Source organism: Carassius carassius, chromosome 6, assembly GCF_963082965.1.
Source record: "Carassius carassius chromosome 6, fCarCar2.1, whole genome shotgun sequence".
NCBI classification, from domain to species: Eukaryota; Metazoa; Chordata; class Actinopteri; order Cypriniformes; family Cyprinidae; genus Carassius; species Carassius carassius.
In genome coordinates, this window is record NC_081760.1 from 37,754,590 (window position 1) to 37,781,458 (window position 26,869).

A 26,869-nucleotide genomic window follows, 5' to 3' on the forward strand; every position below is an offset into this window, starting at 1 on the left:
CTGCCTTAGAACTTGTCGTTTTCTGCCAGTGTCTGCAAAGTCACCTGAAGCTAAAAACCACAATTTCTCAATCAGTCGAGATGCTGTTGGTGGTTGTTATGTAACAGGTTTCTTTCACAGTCAGCGGCCTGATTTCCAGTAATGATTAGAATGAATAGTCTTACAGAGCTGTTTGATCTTACAAAATTTTCCATTTTCAGACGCTGAAAGTTCAGACATTCACAGTCATTCTGTCTTTCACAATCATCCACTGAGCCGCTGGTTTGCAATGATGTGAAAATTGAAAAAATACTCTTAACAAATTCAAAGTTAAGCTAAATTAACTTCAAAATGATAATGAAAAATGTTTTGTAAACGATACAAAAATGTGTATTTACTCTAGCATGTTTTGTATCTTAGAGTACAAAGACAATGTTTCTTTTTGCAATTCAATGCACATACTCTTCCATTGTCACAAATTAGCATTAAGCGTGTTAAATTAACCTTTTTATTTCCAGAGCAGTAACAGTAGAAATGTTCAGTAGCATTTTCAGTGATTGAAATTGCAATAATTTATAAGTGATTACATTCAATCTGGATACATAGTCAGATTCCATAAACTTAAGTACTTGTAGGCTAATTAGACTGTATTAAGTTTTAAAATGCTATTAATATGGATTAAACAATTATATCTGAGTTTGTTTTATTCACACAAAAGCAGTAAATGATTCATAATTAATTCAGGCCAATTCTTTTTATTTTTAATTTTCATTTCTAAATAGACCCACTTACAATTGGACAGTCTTCCAGTTTTGTGTAATTACACACACTACTGCAATGATTGCACAGAAAATGGACCCATTTTAATTAGTATTTGAATTATCAATCATTCATTTTACCATGCATTGTTACGTCTTTGGAAGGTTTTTGTCTTAAAAACACATCGAATTGCACATATTCATGCCGTTTAATCTAGAAATGCCTGCAAACTGACTGCAGTAGTGGGGTAAAGCTATTTTAAGATTTAATTTAACTTAACAACGTATTTGTACGTGCATGGTTATCCGATGATGGTTGATGGTCACACTGACATTTAAATTTAAATAGATTTTGACTTTTTCATTATTTAATTTAATTAAATTTTCCATTCTCTCTCTCTCTCTCTCTATACAATAATCACAATCACATAGTTAGATGTAATGTAACATATGTGCAATCCAGATTATCAACTACAAATTTCATAATTTTGTAATTTGAATGTTGTAGCCAAGACTTCACTAAATTTTGTTTTGATAAAACGTTCACTGTAAAAAACTGTGATAGTGAACTATAAATGGGCATTTAGGGTTGACACAAGTGTTACCAGAAAACAAAATACAATTTCCAAAGTTTTTGGATTGAATTACAGACTCGATTTGGAATCAGAGCAGGATCATTAAGTTGTGCATCCAGTGTTGTAGAGCTGGTCAGCGAGTGCTGTGATGCCAATGTGCTTGTCTCTGTATTTTTGGGTTTGGGCCTCCTCTTGTGTGGGCCAGTATTCAATCCAGGTATCCTCACCCAGGCTGTACCTTAGCCTAGAAAAACCCACAGAAACACATGAAGATCACTCATACTGTGTGTGTGTGTGTGTGTGTGTGTGTGTGTGTGTGTGTGTGTGTGTGTGTGTGTGTGAGTGAGTGAGAAAGAGAGAGAGAGAGAGAGAGAGAGAGAGAGAGGGAGTTTAAAGAACACGAGCTGATGTGAAAGCTCAGGGATGACATGAAAGTGACGTGACATACAGCCAAGTATGGTAACCCATACTCAGAATTTGTGCTCTGCATTTAACCCATCCAACATGCACACACACATAGGGGTGTTTTTGTGAAAAGTGGGTTCATCCCATAGGCGTTATGGTTTTTATACTTTAGAAACTGTATATTATATGGCACTACACCAACCCTACACCTAACCCTCACAGGAAACTTTGTGCAATTTTACTTTCTCAAAAAAAAAAAAAAATCTGTATAATTTATAAGCGTTTTGGGTTCAGTGCCTTGTTCAAGGGCATCTCAGTCGTGGTGTTGCCGGCCCGAGACTCAAACCCACAACCTTAGGGTTAGAAATCATACTCTCTAACCACTAGGTCTCAACTTCCTAGAATGTATAGTGGTTTGGAGTGGACTGAAATCACACTTGTATGTAAGTGTGAAATCGTCCTCATTAGGTTCATACAGCTCCTACCTTCCACCAATCCTTGGAAGTGATGTGGTTTGGCCCATGATGAGGTAGGTTTTGCCTTCTTGGAAGTCCAGAAATTCTCTACAATAAGGATGAGCCAAGAAAGACCTGGTCTTTCCTTCCACATCTGCTTCAGTGCCTGAAAACCATGCAGAAGAAGCATTAGTTTCTTTACAACTTCAAATTCATGCTTATTCATTCCTCATGTTCTACTCAGCAAAGAATCCCCAAAATCGTATGTATTAATTTCCAAACAAATAAATAAATACAATATAAAAATATAACAGAACAACTGTTTTCAACATGTAATAATCAAAAACGTTTCCTTGAGCAGCAAAGCAGCATATTATACTAATTTCTGAAGGATCATGTGACACTGAAGACTGGAGTAATGATGCTGAAAATTCAACTTTGAAATAAGAAATAATTTACATTTTAACATAATATTCAAATAGAATAAGAAAGAGTTATCTTAAATTGTAATATTTCACATTATTACTGCTTTTACTGTATTTTAGATCACATTCATTTAGCCTTAGTAAGCAGAAGAGTCTTATTTTCAAGAATTTTACTTTTAAACTTCTGTGTATTCATGCAAACCATCAGTGACTGCTGAATATTTCCAACTTTTGCATCTTACCTTCTTTCAGCACTTGTTCAATGGTCATGTTGTAGATATCTGCTTGCAGTGAAAGCACCATTCCCACCACTCTGGTCTTATAAACTAAAAAGAAGTTGCAGCGTATAAACAGCAGCTCTAAGTATACACACACGCATTTACACGGGCAGACAGACAGCGGTGTGTTTACCGTACTCCACTCCAGGCGCACAGGCCTTATAAGCACGCTGAGACTCCTTGATGTCATGCTTCTTTTGGAGACTGCAGTTCTCTGCAAATACAGACGCACACAAGTCACACAAACTTGCTTGACTTCACTTTTGCTTAAAAATGTTAGTTTGCATTCACTTTATATCTGTACGCACCTTCAGCACACTGGCACAGGTCCTCATGGCAGAGTCTGTTCAGTGCGCCGTCTTTCTTATGAGGATGGTAGAACTTCACACATCGATCATCTGAGTAAATACACACATTTCTGTAGATTAATTCAGGTCAATTCAAATTTATTTGCATTGTGCTTTTCACAATACACACTGTTTCAAAGCAGCTTTACAGAACATGCATTAAGCACAAGATTTTCATAGCATGCTGTTAAAACATCCAGTTTTCTTGTCTATCACAGACCAGGAGCGTTGTACTCGTACACAGTGACTCCAGCAGGCTGCAGCATTCCCACTTCATTGATCTTGTGCATTCTGAAGGCGATCCTTTCCCTCTCTTTATGAGAAACCTAATGAGACACATTGGACATTATAAGCTAATTGAAAGTTAAGTGGTTTTTACCATTGAGCTCTTTGAGAAACTCAATCAGTTATGAAGACACACTGGAAAAAAATTGCTTTTATAATTACAGAATCCAATTTTGTGAATACAAAGAATTTTTTGAACAGTTTAAAGAGAAATTAAACAATAATGATAAATACAATAAATAATCATTCTCATACTTTCCATTCAGTGGTGCTGTACATGTTCTACAAGTTATTGAACAAGTCCTTAAAAGATCTCATTAAATAAAATGTATGAATGAAATTACAGAAATTAAAGTATATGCGCATCGATTTAAAATTCAGTTCAAAGTGTGTTGGTGTCACATTGTTATGTTATTAATGATATGATACATGTACAGTCCATGCACATTTAACCCTAGCTACGCATTTATTTAGATAGTGATTTCAAGTAATGTTTTTTTGTTTGGTTTTATGAGTTACTTAAAGGTTTGCTGAACAAACATTTCATATTTGCAGCTACATGAATGGTCCACTAAATAGTGAGCCAGTTTACCTTATTCAAGAAAATTATTAGAGATCCGCGATCAGAAAGCTCTGTGTTCATCTCAAATCTCTCGATGTACTTTTCTTTCCCTTTAGATAACTGATGGAAATAAATCAGATCATGAAAATATGACATCCAAAAGGATACAGGTCAAAACCGAGAATGATCTACAATATAAAAAGGTGCAGATGAATGAAATTTGGATTTTAGGGTCACATGAGACTTACTTTCAGTTTCAGGTGTTGTGTATTCTATCAGCTTTTTACAATCCCTGAGCATTTTTACCTTTGAAAGATCATTTTCATCCACTTTAAACCCTGTCAGCAGACCGACATCCACAACAGTCATGGAAGCATCTCTCTCCGAGCTCTTGAAACTGTGCAGATGGATAAAAACAACATATATGATGCGGCACTATATAATACATCATCAATACGTTCTCACGTTTAGCAGAACATTTGGATGAATGAAACTGAAATGAGTTTTATACCCACTATGTTTCAATCGTGAACAGGTAACTTTCAGTGGCGCCTGGATGTGACACTGCATGCAGAAAGATATAACAATGTTATTCATTGCTAATTACTGAGGTCCTTATGCACAAATGCATTGACTAAAGAAAACGTTTGGGGTCACTAAGATTTGCAATGTTTCTGAAAAAAAAAATAGTAATAGTAATATTGTGAAATTCTTCACACCTTATATTTTTTTTGTGGAAACTGCTGCATTTTTTGATGAAGAAAGTTCAAAAGAATGTGTTGATGTGCATTACAAATGTCTTCACAGTCAGATGTGTTCAATTTAATGCATCCTTGATGAATAGAATTATTAATTTCTTTAAAAAAAATTAATCTTACTAACCCCAAAATTGTGAGGTTAGTACATGCACACGTGAAAAGCCATGATGGATCCTACCGTCACGCTCTTTCTTCATCCGCACACTGAGATCATACACATTACAGTCATTTTCTCTCTCTTCGGGCAGAGCATAATATAGAGAAAACACCTGAGAGGACATCCAGACAGAATTAGATTGATTTACATTTACTCATTTTAATTTCAAATGTATTTGAAATGATATTTATAGCACTGGTGAGTGTTCGTGAATCCCCACCGAGAGAGTGGCCAGTCCGTTGCCATGAGCAGTGACATTGAATTTCTGTGTCAGTTTGACCTGAAGTGAAACATTTGACTTAGTTGAATTATAATTGACATGATGTGAGATGCAGAATAAATAACATAAACATGTGCTCATTTGCTCCTTCACCTTGTCTGAACGTGTCACATGCTTGTTGGAACTAGTGAAAGTCCATTTGTTGTGAGTTTGTCTTCCCTCCACGGAGAGTTCAATGTTCAGATTCATGTCCTGCTTCTTCGCTTCCATGCGATATTCAGCCACGGCCTGGAAAACGATGATGCTCGCCTAGGAAGAACAGACAATATTGATTTGTTTATCACTAAGCAATCATCACTAAATTATACTAGTCAGGAGGGTGATTCATTTCCAGAGTTATTGAAGTGTTAGTGATCTTCACCTGTGTGCTTCCATGGCCTCCGTATGTTGTTTGCTGTGCTCTCAGCCAGCGCACCACCGCTCCGGCGCTCTGGAAATCCTTGGCTTTCACCAGAGCAAGAAGCGCATAACCTGAGGCCTCTAGAGAGTGATGATGTGCTCCAGGAACCCTCCAGAACGTGCCCACTGTATAAAGAAAAAGATGATGTGGGTACAGGGTTATTATTGTTTTGATGTCACTACTGTATTTTTACATGCATTTGAATTTTACATTTTACTTTATATGACATAATTACATTTCATGCATTTAGCAGACACTTTTATCCAAAGCAACTTAGAGTGCATTCAGGCTAACATTTTTTTTCTAACATGTGTTCCCTGGGAATTTAACCCACAACCTTGCTCTGGTAATGCAATGCTTTACCACTTGAGCCACAGGAACACTATATGTTTATCTTTAACTATTAACAATAATATTGTTATAGTTGAGCTGACTGTAATGTTACTGACCTTCGTTCTGGATTGAATGACTCTTCAAGATCTCTTTATTGAGTTTTCCAGCATTGGCCAAAGCATAAGAAGTCATAGCAACAGCATAAGTGCTGGTCAGACTGTGAACTCTCAGCAGCAGGTAATCAACAGCTTTTTTCATACTGCTCTGAAGATTCTATTATAGAGAGAGAGACTTAGTGAGACATGTTCGAGATGAAGATGGCGTATCGTAGAGCTCTTTCCAGGAATCACACTTACAGATCCAGCACAGATCTTGCTCCCCTCTTGCATGGCAATCAGGACGAATGCAGTTAGAGAGGCATCAGCATCTTTCCCAAGTACATTACCCTGGAATTCACATAAATAAATGAGACAAATATATGAAAAAGATCCCAAACTGAATAACAATTGTTAGTGAAACTCTACTGTGGGATTTCTTTAACAGTTTATTGACCTTAATGTCTTCCAGTTTCTCACAATTATTTTAAATTGTTATTAATTTAAATATTTTTTTGTAAACGGTTGATTGTTTCTTCAACTTCTGGCACACCTGACCCATTGGACGCACTTTTCCCATGCTACTTTAATATTTAAATATTTAATTTGTCAAATATGGTTCAGAAGTGGACATAGAAGAATCACAGAAGAATTCTGTCATGTTTTCTGAAACAATTTCCACCACAATATCAAGTAATGTATTCTCAGCATTCTGTGGTGGAAATAATTTGATCGGAAAACTGAATGATACAGTAATTTGTGAATTAAAATGTCCAACCCATTTGCATTGTTCATTTGTCATTGCATCGCATTATCATGAATAGAGATAACTATTACACCTTTTTCAGAATTTTACAAATGTATATACTTTTCAGAAACATATTTCACAGAATAACTTCTGAATTAATAAGAAATACATTTTTGTAAGATATAATTCACTAGAAGTAGAAGAACTAAAAGTTAGTAATTATGAACTAAGTTAACATTTGATGTAGTATGGCTGTTTAAAAACAAATAAGTACATAGTTCTATTTAAATTCAGAATTTATTTTTGAAAGTGTTTTAATATCAGTCAATAAACCTCTACAGCCAGTGTTATCAATAATAATAATAAAAAAAACATCCTGTGAAATGAAAATAATCTATCCAAACATGGCTTACAAGCATCTCCTGGTGTATAACAGGCCAATCTTCTTTAAATGTGCCGTCTGGCAGTTGTTTTTTAGTGGCCAGCCACGTGAGGGCGCTGCAGATCACGTGATTCTCTGTGACAATCAGATCACTGGCCATCACGAACACTTTAGCCACATACGCTGTCAGCCTTTTACAGACAGGCGGGACGGGAAAAGAAAGGTAAGTGTAAGAAGCATTGTGTAGCTACAATTGAACAGGTGAATACAGTAGTAATCTTCCTCAAGGCACGGTCACATTAGGTGTACTTTTGCGGCCAAAATCCAGGCGTGTGCGAGGGCGAATTATTTTCACAGTGAGATTTGACAATGCCCAGCAGGCACAGTACATCAATGTGACGTCAGGAAGACGTTGGACTCCAACTAACTCCAATGTCATATTTTGGTTGAAAATTAAAGTCGGGTTGACGTCTAAACCCAACTTTGTTTGACGTCAAACTCCGACATCAGACAGACGTTGAATTTTGGTTGGAATAAGCACCACACTGCAACAAAGGGTGAAATGTATGACAGCACATTAAATATATCAAGATCTCAGCAGAGGAGGATTAAAAAACTCTGTCAGACGTCTACAAAAGCTCTTACTGAAAATGAACAGGGGTTCAACTCTAATGTGTTTAATTTCCATAACAGCATAACAGTTAAACACCATAACAGTGATTAGTGTTTCCATTAGTTGGGCTCTTAACACTTATTATGCCTTTTGTAGCTACTGTGACAGTGTGTTTGTTGAGCACATTTGCAGCATCAAAGAAAGCTAAAGCGACGTGAGATCAGGTTATGGCTGTTATCTGTTAATGGTTTTATGATCATCATGAAATAACCTGATTCACTGATGTTTTTACATTCATGTTACAAACCCTGTGTTTCTGCCACATAAGATCCAGCTGTATTATAACAATCAGTTAAAATATTTTAACAAAAATGAGCTAAAAAAAATACGCAGTGCAGCTAATAACATCAAAGTGAAAGATATTATACAAAATTTTTTAAATAATAATAATAATAATTTAAAAAAAGTTGAAAAAAGAATCACTTATGCAGTTATGTCTTTTGGCCTTCTGATTGGCTGTCAATGTTTTACTTGTTTATTGGCTGGAAAAAAAAAAGTTGTGAAAGGGATTCCACCAATATTGTTCCTCTGTAGCATTATTGTTATAGCTGTGGACTTTGCTCTTCTTTTATATTTAGTACTTTTTAGAAAATTCTCATTGGCTGTAGGTCATTGCCAATATATATTTTCAGTCAGAACTCATTTCACACAGCAGGATTTTGAATCGCTTACAGCCTGGTCCAGATATCTAGCTTGCCAAATATTTCACGTGTGTCAGCAATTCTCTCAGATTGCGTCGTTGTTAATTCACACTGCGTGATTGTCACTCATGTGACGAGTTCTGATTTTCCTCAGATTTTGGGCATTTGTCGGAAAAACCTAATGGCGAGTGACAAGCATGGCTAAAATCGTGCAGTGTTTACTCGGCATTAGTTGGGAAAGGCCTTAGGTCTATCCCTTACTGCATTGCTTTCATTTTTGTTAAGTTAAAATGGCTTCTACCTTTTTTGCTCACAAAAGTTAGCTAATGTGACCACATCTCCTTAGAACTGTTTTTTTACCATGTGCTGCTATGCATGTTCATCATGGCAGCAAAAGACCCGTCTGGTTTCCGGAAAGTTAGCTGTCGCTGATAACCTTGACAAAAACAATACAGTAAACATTATTTGACTTCACTGCGTTCGTCCCATCAGAACAAGAATACTGTGTTTCTGAGGGATCAGCTGACCTGTGTTGATATGGTTGATGGCGTCATTACGGCGATCCATACCAACAGTCTCCCACTGATTGGTGCTGTCCAGATAATGAGTGGCAATGAGAGGAAGAGTCAGACTGATCATGTTCTCCTCTCCATTGCCTCGAGGCTGAAGAATAAACCGCACCATTATGTGTCCAGTGATGGCCTGCTCAATCAACTTACCGAACTCCTGACCTTGAGTAACAGACTGCAGTCAGGACTGGACAATCGGATGGACAGGCAGAATAAATGAGTGTATTGATTTCTCCTTACTGGTCACTGTGATGTATGTGTTAGCAGGTGTGTTAGGAACCTGAGTGTCTGGTTTGCTACTCCTGACAGACACTGCTTGTACTCCACCTGTCACACAGTCTCAGGTTGATTTGGTTTGTATCTATTGTTTTTTGGATATTCTGCAGGAGAAACTCTTATTATTTAGAACTCTTACCTATTTTAGCAGGATTGAGCTCAACATTTGCCTCCTGTACCTTAGTGAGCACACCCTCAGACTGAAACATAGATTTGATTAGCAGATATCAGTTATATAATGAAATCCAGCTTCTGTTATGATTGTTAATGAAAAGTTGTCTTTTTTTCAGTAATTAATTCAAAACAAAACAATACTGTGTAATTCTTAAATACTTCATAAATTATCACAAGATTCAAAATGCACATAGACAACTATAAATACTATAAGTTCATCAAGAATGGATTTTCACAAATAGGCCTGCATTTCTTTGTCAGTTATTTTTGAAAGGGCTAAACTGTGACATGCCTAATTTAGTACATGCATTTTGTGTGATTTTGCAGATCAGTATGCATTAATATGAATTTTCTGTTGACCACACACAAAGAAAAAAATTTATATACATTTATTGATAGTAGTAGTAGTAATTTATTTGACAAGGCCAGTGTTATACAGTGCATAAAAAATAAAAAAAAACTTATCCACAAAATGAGGCAAGTCCCACCTAGCACTCCATTTTATCATTCAATACTTTTTGATCCACTTTTCTTTTTGATGGGACTTTTTTGGCGTATCTTAATTTTTTTTATTAAGTAGAGATTTGCTCTTTTTTATCAATGTTAAAAATATATTTATGTGAACTAATGCAATCAGTTCTGTTATTTCATCAATGGGCTGAAGGGAACTTTACACTCACCACCACCTTCAGAATCTTTTTCACTCCATCACTGTAGACAGAGTCATACGCTGCTGTCTTCACCTCAATCCAGTGATGGCCCAACTCCATAGGAATAATTACATGTGGGATGGACCTGGAGGACATGGACTCGACCTCCACTTCAGTCTGGTACATGCCCTTTTTACTGGCAGAGCTACAAATATGTTCGGTTTCCATGAACTCCAGCCGTGCCTGAAGAAGAGACAAACAGGCATTTGCAAAATCGAAAAAAATAAACCTCACATTTTGAAAAATGTTGTATCTGGATCATCCGCAAAAGTGTTTGCTGTACTGGTGTTTATTGAGGAAAAATTATTGTGATTGCTTACCCTAATTTTCTTCTTGGTGTAGTTGTGCAGGATGGCCCTGATTTGTAGTTGTTCATTGCGAATAGCTGAGTACGGCACCTTCAGGTCAAGGAAGAACCTCTTATAAACGATCATCTCATATGGATCCGCCACACATATGCCTTTGGAGAAAGACTTTAGCATAATGCTGAAGGTAACAGGGTGAAAAGGTGCACTATATAAGTGTACTTTTTCCAAACATGAATACCGTGTGTTTTCGACAGACTGACAGCAAAGATTTGCCAGGTAGTGATTGATTCTTTCAGGTAGATTCTGTCTCTTATGATCGACGTTGTTCCACTAAGACATGAGGGAATGGAAAAGCATTAATACAGCTATGGAAGATTGAAGAAGTTTGAAATCACTCAGACTTGGCTCTATCTATAAAGATTTTCTCATACTCACCATAACTTGTTTTTTTCTGGGCAGACCGGGAGAATCTCCTCTGCCCAAAGCCAGCTCTCAGGGAACTGTGTACGTGACGTGATTTCATCAAAACTCTCATAATAGTCGTCATCCTCACCTATTGGGTTAACCGAAAAAATGCAGTGAAAAACTAGTTAAATTTGACAGACATCAGGTAAAGAAAAGGACAGAAAAAATAAGTTCACCTGATCCGTTTCCAATTAGCTCAAACTACTCTATGATTTGTTCACTTTTTATTTTTTTTCAATTTTTCTTCCTTTTTATTATGTTTAAAAATATTCCACTGAAAAGTCAATCAAGAGATTCATATGGCTGTGGAGCTTGTTTATTTACTCATCCATCAACAATCCTTGACAAATCGTTATTTTATACGTTAAGAAGACAATGTAAAAAAAAAAATTACAGATTCAATTTCTGTGCATAAAATGGTCCTTTTGTTTATGTTATGGTGTTTTTGTTATGGTGTTTATTTTGCCCGGAAGCTACTAGGTTACATTTATTTAAATTTTCACTTTGTATTTAATAAAAAATTAAAAGTGAGATATTTAAAAACAGATAATACAAAAAAATTAATAATCTCAGTAGTGACTGCAGTCATTGAACTGACATTCACTGCATTCATTTCATTGTCACAAAGTTCTTCTGGGCAAATACATTTAAGAAATTTTTGTTAACATACTTAAAACTTAAAAAAAAAAGCTTTAACTTTTTTCCCCTTTCTTCATCAGAAAATAATAATACAAAAATCTCAAATTTTATCGCAATTGTACATGCATTGTGTTGACAAGACAATTGGTTTGCTAGCATGATGAAAAATATGACAGAAATCGTTTGTTTGAAAACCAGCTGAATGACTTTAAGAAACATACTTCGAGCCAGAATCATCTCCTCCTCTCCAGCCTCCATACTATGAGCCTCCCCGTCATGGCAGCAGTGCAGGAAGGCCTGGACACAGTTGTGTCCGTCTACAATGTACATGGCTCGACGTTCACATGTGTAGCCGAGTTTATTATCCCTCATGCCATCCACACAGCACTTCCTCAGATCGCCAGAGTACTGACCAGCTGAGAAAATAATGTTAGTGTAGAACAGGCCTGGACAACTTCGGTCCTGGAGGGCCAATGTTCTGCAGAGTTTAGCTCCAACCTTAATCAAACACGCATGAACCAGGTAATCAATGTCTTCAAGATCACTAAAAAGTTACAGCCAGGTGTGTTTGATTAGGGTTAGGGCAGTGGCTCTCCAGGACCGAAGTTGCCCAGCCATTGTGTAGAACAATGAGGATAGATAGAGAAGAACAGCAGAAGAAAGAGCCCTGGAGCCATTCGATTATACTTTCTCTCCAAATCATATCCTTTCACTGTCTGTCAAATAAAAAAAGAAGTTCCTCACCCAGTATAGTTGTGACTCGTTGAAGACTCGCTCTTCTTCTTCTCTTTAAAGGTACAAGACACTCAGGCACTACAGGATATATAAAAAAGCAGGATACTTTGAGTTCAAGAAGATTACAATTATAATCTGAAGACTCTATCAAAAATATAAATATTCAGACTGCACAATTACCTATTATTTTTTACTCTGAGGTGACACGCAGGAAAATATATATTTCATATAAACAATACAAACATACCTGTTCTGGTGTTGGTTCCTCCTGCAGTGCTGGACTCAAACATCAGACCTGCATCAGTGAAAACCCCCATACTGTCCCTCCCACCTCCTGCTGTACAGCCGATGTCATGCTTCTCTATGATGTCCCAGATCTAGAGCAACAAAGAGACAATTTATAAGCCATTCGCAAGTTCTCGAGGTGCTGGTGAACATCCTTCACCTTTGTCTGAGTGAGTCTGTACTGGTTCAGTCCATGCACAGCTTTATCCACCGCCACCAGACCAACTTTAGCTCCAGGATCTCCAGTTATCTGCAAACTGAAGCTTTCTCCTGGCTCATAGATCGGTCGAGGCTCCTTCACCTGAACCTTCAGCTGTGAAACACAAGAAACACTATGAGGAACTACTGATGTATGAAATTTCCAATCGACCCATTTTTGAAGCAACGTTTTAATTCTTAAAATCTAAAATATTAATTCTATTACATGACAGACCCACCGTTCCCATGCACGTGTCCTTCACATCGACCCAGACTGAATCAGACACCACCTCAGATGAGCCCACATGGTAATAAGCCACGAAGCGGAAGGACGGCACCATGTCTTTGGTTACAGGCAGAGACAGAGTCACTAGAGATTGCCCTTGCCTCTTAAACCTGTCTGCTTGAACAATGTGACCTTTGCTCAAGATCTGAAAATCGGAGAAAAAAAAATAGAAAACATTTTGCCTTGACATCAGTACTTTATTTTTTTTAGACACAGTGCAAAATTGACAGTAGTAGAGTTAGATAAGTTGACATCTTTGTGCCAGGACAACTGTCTCTATTTGAATGTGAGCAAAACCAAAGAGCTGATTGTAGAATCCAGGAAGAGACAGCAGCGACCTACTCCCCTGTCATGATTAGGGGGACCCCTGTGAAGAGGGTTAACAGATTCAAGTACCTTGGAGTGAACATCTCTGAGGACCTGACTTGGACTGCAAACATTCAGGCTGGAGTGAAAGAAGGCCAAGCAAAGACTGAATCATCTGCAACAGCTGAGGAATTTAGGGTTTCACCAGAGCATTTAACTCAGTGTATGTCAGTATGGTATGGGACCAGATCCAGTCAAGACTGTAAAACCCTACAGAGAGTTGTGTGGTTACTTACTGACTGCTTTCCACTCTCTGCAGGATTTCTACCTCAAATGCTGAAAAAAACAGAGCTGCTAAAAATAATCAAGAACTCCAGTCACCCTGGTAACTGTTTATTCATCCTGCTTCCATCTGCTAAGTGTCTCCATAGACAGATGGCCGAAACTGAGAAACTTAGGAGGAGCATCTTCCCTCAGGCCATCAGGCTCCTAAACTCAAGTATCATAACATCAACATAACTTTACTTAATAGTCCACTCAGAATATCTAATATACTTCACATTTCAGATACTTCACACAGCACTTTCTGATTTGTTACTGCTATGTAACCACCTGTATTATTGCACATTCTTCTTCTTGCACATACCTGTTCATCTTAATATTGATTGTGTTTAAACCTATCCTCTACTTGTATCCTGTAAGCCTATCCTATCCTGTACTTCCTAGGCTTGTTATCTCAGTTTATATTGTTGTATATGTTACAAATAATTGCACAATATATGGAGCGGAACTTATTTACATTTCACTGCTTGTTATACATTCTCTATATAACTGTGCATTTGAAAATAAAAATCTTGAATCTAGTAGCAGTAGTTTTGAAAAACACAGGGTGTCAATAAAAACAACAACAGCAACACTGTTTGTAATTGATTGTGATCAAAAGCATCGCTTGCATGTGACATTGCTGACAGAATAATGCTAGATGGAATCAATTGGACCGAAAAGGGGTTGTCACTCACCATGTAGGTGAAATCTTGGTCTCTGACTCCTGGACTTCTTCCCAGGTTCAGATTGACTTTCATTTGATCACCAATCTGAAGCTCTGCAGCATCAATGCCGATGTGGAGGTAGTTGTTAGAGCCGCCTTTGGTTTTATAGGCCTGGGCCGTCATCTTCCTCACTGCCTGCTGGTCGTCATCTAATTTTGGTTGTTTGGTTTGTACCTGGAAGTGAACAGATTATAATTCTTGATTTGATGCTATTATATGCTGAAAACTGAAAAAGAGTTATAAGATAAGATAAATAAGATAAAAGATAAAGCTGTTGTCTGAGGTTGTCTGTTTTGTTCAGTGTTAAAAATTGGATTAAAGCAGTCAAGATCAGTTTGACCAGGCTAGGAGACCAGCTAGATAAGCTTAAACCACATATCACAAGCAGGAATTCTTAGGTTGGTTTAAGAAGAGGTTGTTTTTTCATCAGTAAGCCTGAGACACATCAACTTACAGTGATCTCCAGTGTGGAAGATCCTTCATAAGAATTGACAGTAAGCTTCGCAATCCCGTTAGCTCTCGTTCGACCTCTGACCGCTCCTGGATTTACCGCCACGTCAATGTTTTCAGCAGGCATCTGGTCAGGGTCTGTTATATAAACCTATATGAAAACACAATACAATTATACATTTCAGTACATCAGCTACATTTTGCTAGATCCTATTAACTGTTTACAAATGCCATTTAATGGTGCATTCAAATCATGATGGATAGATCATATTTAGAGTAGAAAGCGGATGATCGCCACCAGAAAGTCAGAAGTACAAGTGATAGGCACTGTTAGCAATTAATGTGATTTGTATAATAAATTTTACAACAAAGCAATGTATTCATGTTTTTATTGTAAATGCATGATGAGATATTTCATGCATTATTTTACAGCTACCGCATAGCATTGTGGGATAGCATTAAAATTTAAGACGCAGTCTATTTAATTTCATAAATGGGTGCGAATGCATTTGCAATTTAAAAAACTTGGTGCAGGACGTGAAATTAACAACTGCGTGAAATTAAAACACTTGCGCTGTGTGTGGCGCTGCATTTCGCCGGGGGTATGATAGGGTTCTTGGTGTGGCAAAAGACAATTGGACAATAAAGTGTACATCAATTGACCCCTTTACATGAATGGCAAGTCAATTAGAGTATTTTCATCAATTATATTCTGAATACAGACTGCTTATTATTTTTTTGCAAGAACAGAAAAGTTTCATACGGAGACATCAAAGGGCATTCCAGGTTTAAAGAAGTGTGGTGTTTTTCTGAAGTGGATGGTGTATGGTGATATCACAATCTGAATGCCTCTTCTTTGAGCTTCCACCATTTCACTGCCTGAAATACATACACACGAAAAAATTACTAGAATTGTGTCAATACAGAATAAAAACATTTTATTAAATTGGCAGTTGGGTGTGTTTTTAGCAACTCACACAATATGTGCTGCATTTTAAGACATAGTGTAAAGCCTTTAATAATAGCAGTAGCAGTAGACTCTTGCATTCTGGTGTGCATTCTCTTACCAGTATCTGATAAAACACTGACTGAAATGTAAATTGATTGTCCAACCAGTTGGTTGATGTCTGGGAAGGTCTGAAGTATCATTTCCTTTGTTAGCTTGGCATTACCTTCTCCGTCTGAAATCTGCAGTTAATGCAAATGCCAGTATAAGTCTGAATCACTTACTAACACATCAGCTTGTCAGTTTGTGCTTGTTATGAAGCTCACCTGAACTCTTTGAAGAGAAGAAGGAATACTTGTTTTCCTCTCATCTTCCATCACACCGAACACCACAAATGCATGTCCGTTCACATTGTTTTTATGAAGGTATCTAAAAAAGATAATAATAAAAAAAAGTTATTTATCTGTGACATAAAGGTTAGCTAGCAGAGAGGTGCTTTGGTACGTACACAGCTTCAAATGTGAGAGAATATGAAATTAAAAGGATATTGAGACTTGGACATAATAATAAAGTGGCAAAACATAATTGTCTTACCTTGCTTCAATGCTGACTGTCAGACTAGCATCTTTTACACAGAAGAATGATTGACTGAGTGATAATGTGACTTCATAGGTGGGAAGCACTATAAAAACAAACACGCATTATGAAAAATTTGTTGATGTGTTGATATTATATTAATAAAAATAAAAACCCTGTAAAATACACGTATTTTTAGAATTGGCTTAGACTTTTGGCACAACTGCAGTATTTGTCATATACAACAAACAATATAATAAATAGAAGGCTCATCCAGTACCATATTCTTTGACTTCAAAGTCAGCAGTGTAATTCTTTTGTGGCGTGTTTGTGAATCTCGTGACCACCTTCCAGATCCCAGGACTACAAATACAAATGTATGAATCACGTCAAAACAGTTGCAAATGATTGTCCTACTCTACAGACAAATCGAGTGATAATTCAGTCAATTAACTTGTGTCTAGTTACATCAGGTCTCAGTTTTCAGCATGAACGCACCTGGCAGGCTGAGGTACGGCATATTTTCCTGATCTAATCCCTTGCTGTGGAAATATGGTTTCTCTCATAGTTGTGATACCTTGAGGATCCTTTAATATAAATATACTCATTTGTTATTCATGCTTTTTAAATATATTTATTCAAATATGTATTTTAAGGAATGTTTAAGTGCATTTTTTAGAGTACCATGATTTCTACTGATACTCCAGCATGTTCAAATGGTTTCAGGCCAGACGTCAGTGAGAAGATCCTGTACTGAACTGCAATAAGGATAAATTATAATTAATGGAATACTTTTATTTTGTGCTTTTCATCATGACATTCAAAAGAGTTATCTGATGTTGAAGCTCCAAACCTGTGGTAGCAGGTGTGTAGATAGGTTTGTCTGTTTGGACAATTATATATCCAGACTGGAATGAGAGCATGACCACTTTCTCCAGAGTGACGGATGGAAACTGAGCTTGTAGATACACATACTGCTTCTCCAGAGGATCATCAGAGAAATATTGCCTATCACTTGGAATCTGAACAACAATAAACAATAAAATATATACAATACACATAAAAACTTATGAATTGTACATAAAATTGCAGATTGCACAACATGAAGTTTGCCCTCTGAAGAATCCCACACATATGCTTACATAAGGACAAAGTATATGAAAATGGCATCACCTTTATATCTGTAAGGATCTGGAAATTGTTGGCTGCAGTAAGTGTCACTGATTTATACAGTATCTCCAGGTTCTTCTTCGGGTGATTCTTTACTGTGATCCTCACATTCAGGTTACCTCCAGAGTAATCCTGAGCCTCCACAAACACGTTCTCTGAGGAACCCACCCTCAGCAGATTAGGAGCCGACAGAACAAACCTGAGGAGATCAAATCAAATAGCCATAAATTCTGAAATAGAATGTTCTGGACGCCGGTAAGCATGGTAGGTTTATTTTTGAAAGTCAATGCAGGGAATATAGAGGATATCTTAGAATGTTACACCAAACAATATGCATCGTAGGGGTGTCGCGATATATCGCTATTGACAATAACCTTGATATTCAAAGCAACAATTATCGATATCGTGTTAATTTAGTGTGTGACGATACCGGTATTAGGAATAACCGCAATATTTAAAATGAACAGTTTTCTCATGATAACCCCACGTGTAAATACTCCAGTATTGTTCATTGCTGAGCTCCCAGGTGGTGGTATTGTGCCTTAACGCTGACACCTGTCAAACAAGAAGAAGATGCAGCACTTGCAGCTATTCTGAGCAGAGCTGCATAGTCGTTCATCAGAGTAAGTGGCAATTACTTTACTAGTCATAGACTGGGAAAAGTTATATTAACCTGTTAACAGCAGTTTTCTGTGTTCATATATTGAAGTAAAGGGTGATTATTTTAATAAGTACCGTGTTTTCTTTACTCATCTTATTTTTGTATTTGCAATAAATAGGGCCTGTGTGTAGTAACATTTTATTTATTTGTTCAAATCTATTAACAGTTACACGATTAAAACTGATCATGAAAAAAAGTGAGCAACCACATTGCTACATTAAACATGTAAAATGTTAGGTTGGTCGCAGTGCCACGTACACTGTAAAAAATAATCCGTAAAGTATAAGGTAAAAAACCGGCAGCTGTAGTTGCCAGATTTATATTGTAAAAATTACGGTAAAACCATTTTCAGTTTACAGGTATTACCTTTAATTTAGTTTAATCCCATAATTTAACAAACACAATATTAATATACCTACTTATTGAAGTACTGAAATCTGTTTTGTACTTTTGTTATACTCTGGTAAACACCAAAAGCTGGTGGTGATGAGAAAGTCACAAGATGAAACAATGCCCATCACAAGCAGCTTTTAAATAAGATACATAGAAGGTGCACAGTTTCATTCACAAAATCACTAAACACCATCATGGTGAGACTCATGAAGCTGAAATATGCAATAAACATTAATTTAACAACATTATATGGAACATACAACCCTAATGAACATAACAGCTAAGAAAAAACATATTTCAAAGATAAAACATGAAATTCAAGCAAAATTTGAAATGCAATGCAGAGAATTCTGGGAGCATCAGTTTACGGTTTTCCCCTGTAAATTACCAGGAAACAGGAAATTACCATTTACCATTTTTGTCATTTAGTTACACTGTTAAAAATCGTTGTAAAAAAACGGACAAATTCCGACAGTAACATACTGTTTTTCATTAAAACAGTGCATTCTGGGTAATATTCATCATTTTCGAGAAGGTAGCCTGCTGCTATATATCGTAAATTAACAACGTTCAAAGTCGACACTCAGCGGCTGTGTTTCAAATCACACCCTACAGCCTCATTCACTATTCCCTACATGAGTTTACTAATATAGTCCACCTGGCAGAGAAAATGAAAACTAATGAGTGAATTCAGACACTGATCAACAGCTTCTGATAACGAGTAGAATCACTGAAGAAAAGAGAAACAAGACACACACAAGAACTACAACTGACTTCAGCCACAGCTTTAGATGAAAGCAACTGAAGATTTAAACAATCAACAAACAGCTTTACCAACTTCACTCATTACTAACCAGACTGACTTTATTTCTATTAGATCAGAGACCAAAAGATCTTACTGAGAATTACAGAGATTTAGATGATAATGTTACTGTTTCGTTTAACGTCACCATTGTGGAGATCAGTGTTTGCTTTAGTTGGGCTCCTGACCCTTGACTTTTGTACTTTAAATTTTGTATCATTGCTGTATTTGTATCTTAATGGTACATCTGTAACAGCAATATTAATTTTAATGGACAAGTGATTATGGCTGTTTCTGTCTGGTATGATCTACTAGACTGACATAAAGTGCTGCTATAGTAGTCAAATATTAATTTGGTCTTGAAATATATGAGTGAATGACACAATTTTTTTGTTTCTTCAATTTTATAAGATTGAACAGTAATGTGATAACCAGATCATATGGATTTCACGACAGTTTGAGTTTTACATTTTGGGCAGCAGTGTACACAACACCCAAAGAGAGACATCAACAATCAGCATATGAATCTCAACAATGGTTACAATCAAAAGGTTCATGATGCAATGCATGCTGGCTACCAGCACAGGATAAAACTCATCCATGACTCCCAGCATGCATTGCGGCATGAATAAATTATGGCGCTGAATTGTTCACTTATTTTCTTGAATTCTTATGTGCTTATAATTTTGCTTTTGTCTTAAGTTTAGTAGCATGTTTTGTGATGTTCAGAACTTATCTGTTTATTATTTTGTGGATTGTCACCATTGTTGATTCATATGATGATTATTGATGTTTCTGTCTACATTTCAGCAAAGGTTTTTATATGAGTGAAATTTTCTTAACAGTCTTTCATAACTTATGGCTCAGCAGTGTTTCTTATTTTGCTGTAGTGTCAATATTAAAATAATAGAAGTAATAGTGTTTGTTCTTGTCAATCTATAAACAACAATGCCAGATTTTTTTTCTTCTGTTGATTTTTTATTTATTTATTATTATTTTGCCATAACAAAATACAAAGACGCATTGTTACAGCATGTAAAATAAAAACTTAGTTGTTGAAAAGTCACGTTCAAGAGCCCAACTAAAGTAAACACTGATCTCCATCATGGTAGTGGAAAAAAACACCTAAACCTATTTAACTCTCAATAAGATCTTCTGTAGACATCTGACAGAAATAAAGTCAATCTGGTTTGTAATGTGAATCTGGTGAAGCTGTTTTAGGAGTTGTTTAATCACATCTTGAGAGATTTGATTAATTATTTTATATCAGTTGATTTCATCTAAGGCAGTGGCTCAAGTCAGTTGTAGTTCTTGTGTTTCTCTTTCCTTTAGTAATTCTGTTTGTTAATAGCAGGTGTTCATCACTAATGCTCAATCATCAATTAATCACAGAATTATCTCATTAACTTCACTGATTCAGTGTTACTCAAACACTCTGTAGTGTGTACACATTATCCCCTGGTTTCACAGACAGGGCTTAAGACTAGTCCTAGACTAAAATGTAAGTCTGAGCTGTTTCCACTGAAATAAACTTGCACTGACTGATCTTAAAAATATATCAGTGCCTTTTTAGTTTTAAGATGCACATCTGTAATGTTTTTTTCCAAGCATGTTTATAAAAATTGCTTAAATGTCCTAATTGATCTATGGTCTAATCCTGGCTTAGTCTAAGCCCTGTCTGTGAAACCGGGCCTATAAGTGTACATTTAAAACTGAGGATTTTGTTGTGGGGTTTAAAGGGTTAATGATTTAAGATGAAGAAAAAACACCATGAAACATAATTTAACAGTAATAAACTGTAATTAATTTACAGGAACAAAAACTATAGAAAAACAGTTTTTCTACAGTTTGTTGCCGTAAATTAATAGTTGCCAGAAAAAAGTGTTTTTCTACAGTTTGTTGCTGTTAAGTCAAGGAAAAACAGTAATATACTGTAAAATGTAAATGTCAGATTTACCAAATGAAAAAAAAATTATTTAACTAAAATATTTGTGAACATCCATAGAAAAAGATTTATGCAAAGTCATACACTGATAATGAGAGTAAATACTGAACTCGACTGTATTAATGTGTGTTTGCACAAGAGAGATCTGTTAGTTTAATGTAGTTTTGTTGTTCACCATTGTGCTGGAGAGTAGAGCCTGTTCTTCAGTCGATGATGAGCCACAAATTCTGTGGCTCATTAAAGCTGCTGCTTTATATAAAGACAGTAAATGTGGAGTCGCTGATACAGTGGTGATCTCTGTGTTAAGTACTTCAGCACATACATGTGTGCTATAGCTGACAATGAACTGCAGTGATTTGAGTGAAACTCATGTATTTAGTAACTTTACTACTACACATTAAGTGTTTGCAGTTTTATATTAAGAAATATTCTTTCTCAGTGGACTCAAATGAAATAAGTTCATAGTACTAACATCTTAGGAATGCTAGCTTTTGAACTCAAACTGTTTGAAGAAGTGGGAGTGGAGTTAATTTCCATGGTAGAATTTACTGTAAAATACTGTTAAAAAATAATACACTATGAACTAACATGAACAATGAATGACTCAATTTTTACTAACATTAACAAAGATTAATAAATTGTGTAATAAATTTATTGTTCATTGTTCATTCATATTAGTTGATAAATTAATTATAACAAATCGCATCTTATTGTAAAGTGTTACCAATAACATTGGTAACCCCCCCCCCCCCCCCCCCTCAAGGTTTCTATAGATATCACGATATATCGATATTGTGTATTCGTATGGCCACAATAACCGTGCTATGAAAAAACTAAATGAAAAAAATAATAATGAAAAAAAAAAAAAAACTAATATCGTGACAGCCCTAATACATTGAACACATATTTGTGACAACCAGAGCTGGGTAGATTACTTGAGAATTGTTACTGTTTCCACGGTACATTACGCAAACTGTAGATAGTAATGTACTCCATTACATTACACATATTAGGTAATATAAACAGACTGCTTTTAGATGACTTTTTATCTAACTTTTTTATCCCATTGATTTAAATATAGTCTTGTACCATAATTCGAAAGAAAATATATTCTGTTTGCTGTTATTAACAACATAGAGTGCATTAAACATTAGGTCAAGGTTTTCTAAATTTTGTGAAGGAACTGCAGGGGGTCCGTGAGTTGATTGAAACACTAATCATTAATAACATTATTTTAAAATAACAAATAAATTAAAACACTAATTAAAAATGTTATATTTTATTTGCTTACCTGCATGTTGTCACACCCCCGTGGACTGTAGGTTGTGGTTTCTCCCTGTATTTATATATTTGGTTGTTCCTTTTCTCATTATAAATTAATCATCTATTTGTGCTCACCTGTCTGCCCCTCGTTATCTGCCCTATATTAGTTCCTGTCTCTTGAGGTCTGCCCACTGGGCAAAGTTACTTCCAGTGGACATCTTTTTATGTCTTTGCTGACGTTGAAAAGACGTCCACTGAGGAGCCAGAATGAAAGTTTTTATGACGTCTTTTTTTGATGTCTTCTGTACTTCAGCTAAATATACCAGGTGTATATAAGGTGAAAGAGGTTCAGCTGACAGTAAAAGTTTGGGAATCCATGCATTACATATAAATAAGAAATTATGTGAACTTCTACATTTTAATGCGTTTGACACATTAGACGTAATACATGGTTGAATAACCAACTGAATGATAATTCAAATAAAAATTAATTCATATTCATCGATAGTTGATGCAATTTTGAAATGCTGAGAAAACAAAAAATGTAATTATTTTTGTAAACCCAGTGGTCAAATTCTGAGTGCACTGTAAAAAATCCAACTCACAAAAAGTTAGACTAATGATTATATTTTAGTTAACTGGACAATTAAATGCAAAAATGTTGGCTAATCTAGTGAAAAGACTTTGGTTCAACAATCGTTGGACCAACCTAGAATTAATTGTAAATTCAATTTGTAAATGTAAGTTAACAAGCATACAAGTTGGGTTGGAGGTTGGAGCATGCGCACTGTAACGACCATGAAATTGGCGCATGTGCAATAAAGCGCGAACAGACAAAGGAGCCTCACCCTAACTGGTGGATACGGTGAAGGAGCTAAAGTCCCCAAAAGTCAGTCTCCTTTAACTCATTTTTTGCTCGTTTTGTAACATGTTTTGTGTTAACAATTTAAAATGTTAAACATAGAACATTTAAAGTATTTAGGACCGGTTGAATGAGAAAGCACTTTGAAGTTTTATTATTTTTTTTTATTTTATTTTTTTCTGCTTGCTCATTTAATTACTTTTTTTAAGAATCAGTATGGCTAAACTTACCAATGTGTTGCTGCTGGTTTGAAATAAAACCTGGATCAAAATACCAAGCATGTAGTAGTTTCTTTAACCTTGTGATGCTTTTTAAAAACACATTTTTAGTCAACTAAACATACTTTAAGTCAAGTGAAAATAACATTAAAAGTTGAAATTACATAATTTTCTTAGTTAAAGAAAATTAAAATAAAAACTCAATCAGCTGAACAAAAGATCTTAAGTTGGGAGACATGTGACCTTACTCAGTGAATTGAGTTAAGTGAACTACTTTGTTTAAAAGTTGAAAAACTTAAAAAAGCTGTGCAGCAAATTACCTTGTAATTTTAAGTTGTCAACTTTTCTTTTTTTACAGTGAGGCCTCTCTGTTTTCTGAGGAGTTATAGTCAACTGACTAATGACAATAGTCAATAGATAATGATAATTTTGTTTGAATGTCTGCAAAACTGGAAGACTTCCTGAGTGTATACAAGCAGTGGGCTATTTTAGAAAGGAAAACTTAAAAGATGTAAAATAATAATTTATTTACGGTGGCCGAGAAGTGCAAAACAAATCACAATTACAAAAACAAAATAACAAATCCAAAAACACAACGACAATTCAGAAAACAAAATAACAATTCAAAAAACACAACGACAATTCAGAAAACAAAATAACAATTCAGAAAACACAACGACAATTCAGAAAACAAAATAACAATTCAGAAAACACAATGACAATTCATACAAAACGGAAAAGGTAGGTATATTTTGAGAACGACATACTTATCGCTGATTGGATGAGACACCTGTCAATCAAAAATAAATTGTGATCAACTTTGTTGAAATCTAATGTTGAATTTTGCTAAAATGGAACACATTAAACGCTACTTTGAAGAAGGACATTCATATGCCGTGATTGTGGACATGCTGGCGACATACCACGACATTAAAATGAGCTTGCGCTCTTTAAAAACACACCTGAAGAATAATGGTATGTTCAGAAGAAAGAACTATTCGCCCATAGACGAAGTAAGGAATGCTATTAGAGCAGTATCGCGTGATTCCGGTTCTGGCTTGATTGACAGGTGTCTCATCCAATCAGCGATAAGTATGTCGTTCTCAAAATATACCTACCTTTTCCGTTTTGTATGAATCGTCGTTGTGTTTTCTGAATTGTCGTTGTGTTTTCTGAATTGTTATTTTGTTTTCTGAATTGTCGTTGTGTTTTCTGAATTGTTATTTTGTTTTCTGAATTGTCGTTGTGTTTTCTGAATTGTTATTTTGTTTTCTCAATTGTCGTTGTGTTTTTTGAATTGTTATTTTGTTTTCTAAATTGTCGTTGTGTTTTTGGATTTGTTATTTTGTTTTTGTAATTGTGATTTGTTTTGTACTTCTCGGCCACCGTATTTATTGCTATTGTGTGAACTATAAGTAATCAATTTAAAAATAACTGCAGTCTGATTATGAATATTTTAAAATGTAATTTAATCTAGTTGCTTAATTTTTGGAATCTGATTATGTAATCCCGATTATGTTAATCAGTTACTACCCAGCTCTGATGACAACATACCACAACAGCATAGCACAGAGCTGTTACAGAATGTGGAGTAAGTTGTCACATTGGAATCTTTTTAAGCAATATATGAACGATCATATAAAACTCAAACTTCATGAAACAGCAGAAATGCAAAAGGTGACAGAAAAAATTAATATCAGACAACGAAAATATTTTGGTCAGCAAATATTATGAATTAAATTACATAAAAAAGACACATTAATAAATAAATAAATATATATATATATATATATATATATATATATATATATTCTAATAAATCATGTGTCTGAAACCAACATACAAAACCACTGCTATACAAAATAGACATTTATGAAACTGAACCTCTAAATGTATAGCGTACTAAGCTAGTATCCCGACCAACACACATAAATTAATAATCTGTTAATAAAATCAGTGTTTGATACTCACAGTGGGTCACATAGTGTGAGGATCGGCGAGGAGAGAACAACAGTCAGAAACACCAGCTTCACCTCCATCTTTGTGTGTTTGTGTGTTTGACTGTGTTCATGTTTGTACAAATCTGAATCGAGTAGACTTTCACCTGAACTCACGGCTGCCAAACATTTTTGTTTGTATTAAATACAATTATAATTAAGCCAACCGTGTCGTTGAAAATAATTTTCATGTGTTCAAATAAGTGGATTATTTAAGGTATTTCCTCGTTTAAAATGGGTTTTTAGTTCTTTAAAACTGACAGAAGAGGCAAATTTCAGAGGCATTTTTTTTTCCAGCTGATGAATCTTGCCTATTTTAAAGCATGCACTAGAATATCATTCATTTGTGTGGATGCTAATAGAGTTATATTTTTGGATCATCATGAGAATGGGCTTCAAATTCATAAAGTTCATGTCTCTGTCAATCTAAAGGGTTACTTTGATCAGAAAAGAGAATGCGGTAGGGCTGTCTGTGGTAAAGTTCACTGTTGTGAGATTTCCCGTCAATGACCTGTTGTGCAAATGCAACCTTTGGTAAATCTGCTGCTCTTATTGATCAGTTGGGCTGGAAAAGTTCTCAGTATTTCAGATGGTTTTATTTAAGCTATTGAACTTTTTTTTAATAATGGATCTCGCATGCTGTAAAGATTTAAATTTTACTGCAAGGGTCCAGAAGACACATAAATAATAAATAAATATATATAATAAATAAAATAAATGAATAGGTGAATAAACAAACAAACAAACAGATTCTGATGAAGTATTCCCTTTACTCTCTATCAACAGGCCCAGTATTCTTTATTAGTGACCTAAACTTTCTCATTTATTTTTTCCCTCCTAAACACTATGACTGAAACCTTGTTACCCCATCCGTCAGATAGCAAGTTTATCAAGGAACATTCTGATGAAAATGCTTTCAGACAGACTTTCAAGGTACCAAATCATCTAGTCATCAAGAACAAAAAAATCCAAGTGAGCTTTGAATATAACCAGATAAATATTGTTAAAGTAATTAAACGATAGAACTGCCTTTAAAAAAAATTAAAAAAA

The 26,869-nt window shown here is 35.5% G+C and overlaps 1 protein-coding gene across 1 annotated transcript; it reads right to left on the reverse strand.

Moving 5' to 3' along the window:
- Nucleotides 1-820: 820 nt before the first annotated feature.
- On the reverse strand, nt 821-25,920 carry c3a.6 (complement C3a, tandem duplicate 6). Its single transcript, XM_059553030.1, has 41 exons — nt 25,794-25,920; nt 17,682-17,877; nt 17,362-17,530; nt 17,193-17,266; nt 17,007-17,095; nt 16,789-16,871; nt 16,527-16,614; nt 16,259-16,361; nt 16,054-16,174; nt 15,750-15,865; nt 14,991-15,137; nt 14,507-14,710; nt 13,135-13,326; nt 12,858-13,010; nt 12,660-12,789; nt 12,422-12,490; nt 11,899-12,093; nt 11,009-11,126; nt 10,812-10,903; nt 10,586-10,725; nt 10,236-10,448; nt 9,521-9,581; nt 9,346-9,432; nt 9,064-9,267; nt 8,897-8,972; nt 7,254-7,413; nt 6,354-6,443; nt 6,114-6,270; nt 5,626-5,789; nt 5,358-5,513; nt 5,205-5,264; nt 5,006-5,096; nt 4,585-4,633; nt 4,376-4,466; nt 4,100-4,189; nt 3,443-3,548; nt 3,184-3,273; nt 3,009-3,089; nt 2,840-2,923; nt 2,203-2,338; nt 821-1,556 (listed from the first exon to the last, which is right to left on the reverse strand). The coding sequence occupies exons 1-41, from the start codon at nt 25,859-25,861 to the stop codon at nt 1,415-1,417; spliced, it is 4,935 nt and encodes a 1,644-aa protein (XP_059409013.1). The 5' UTR covers nt 25,862-25,920; the 3' UTR covers nt 821-1,414.
- Nucleotides 25,921-26,869: the final 949 nt, after the last annotated feature.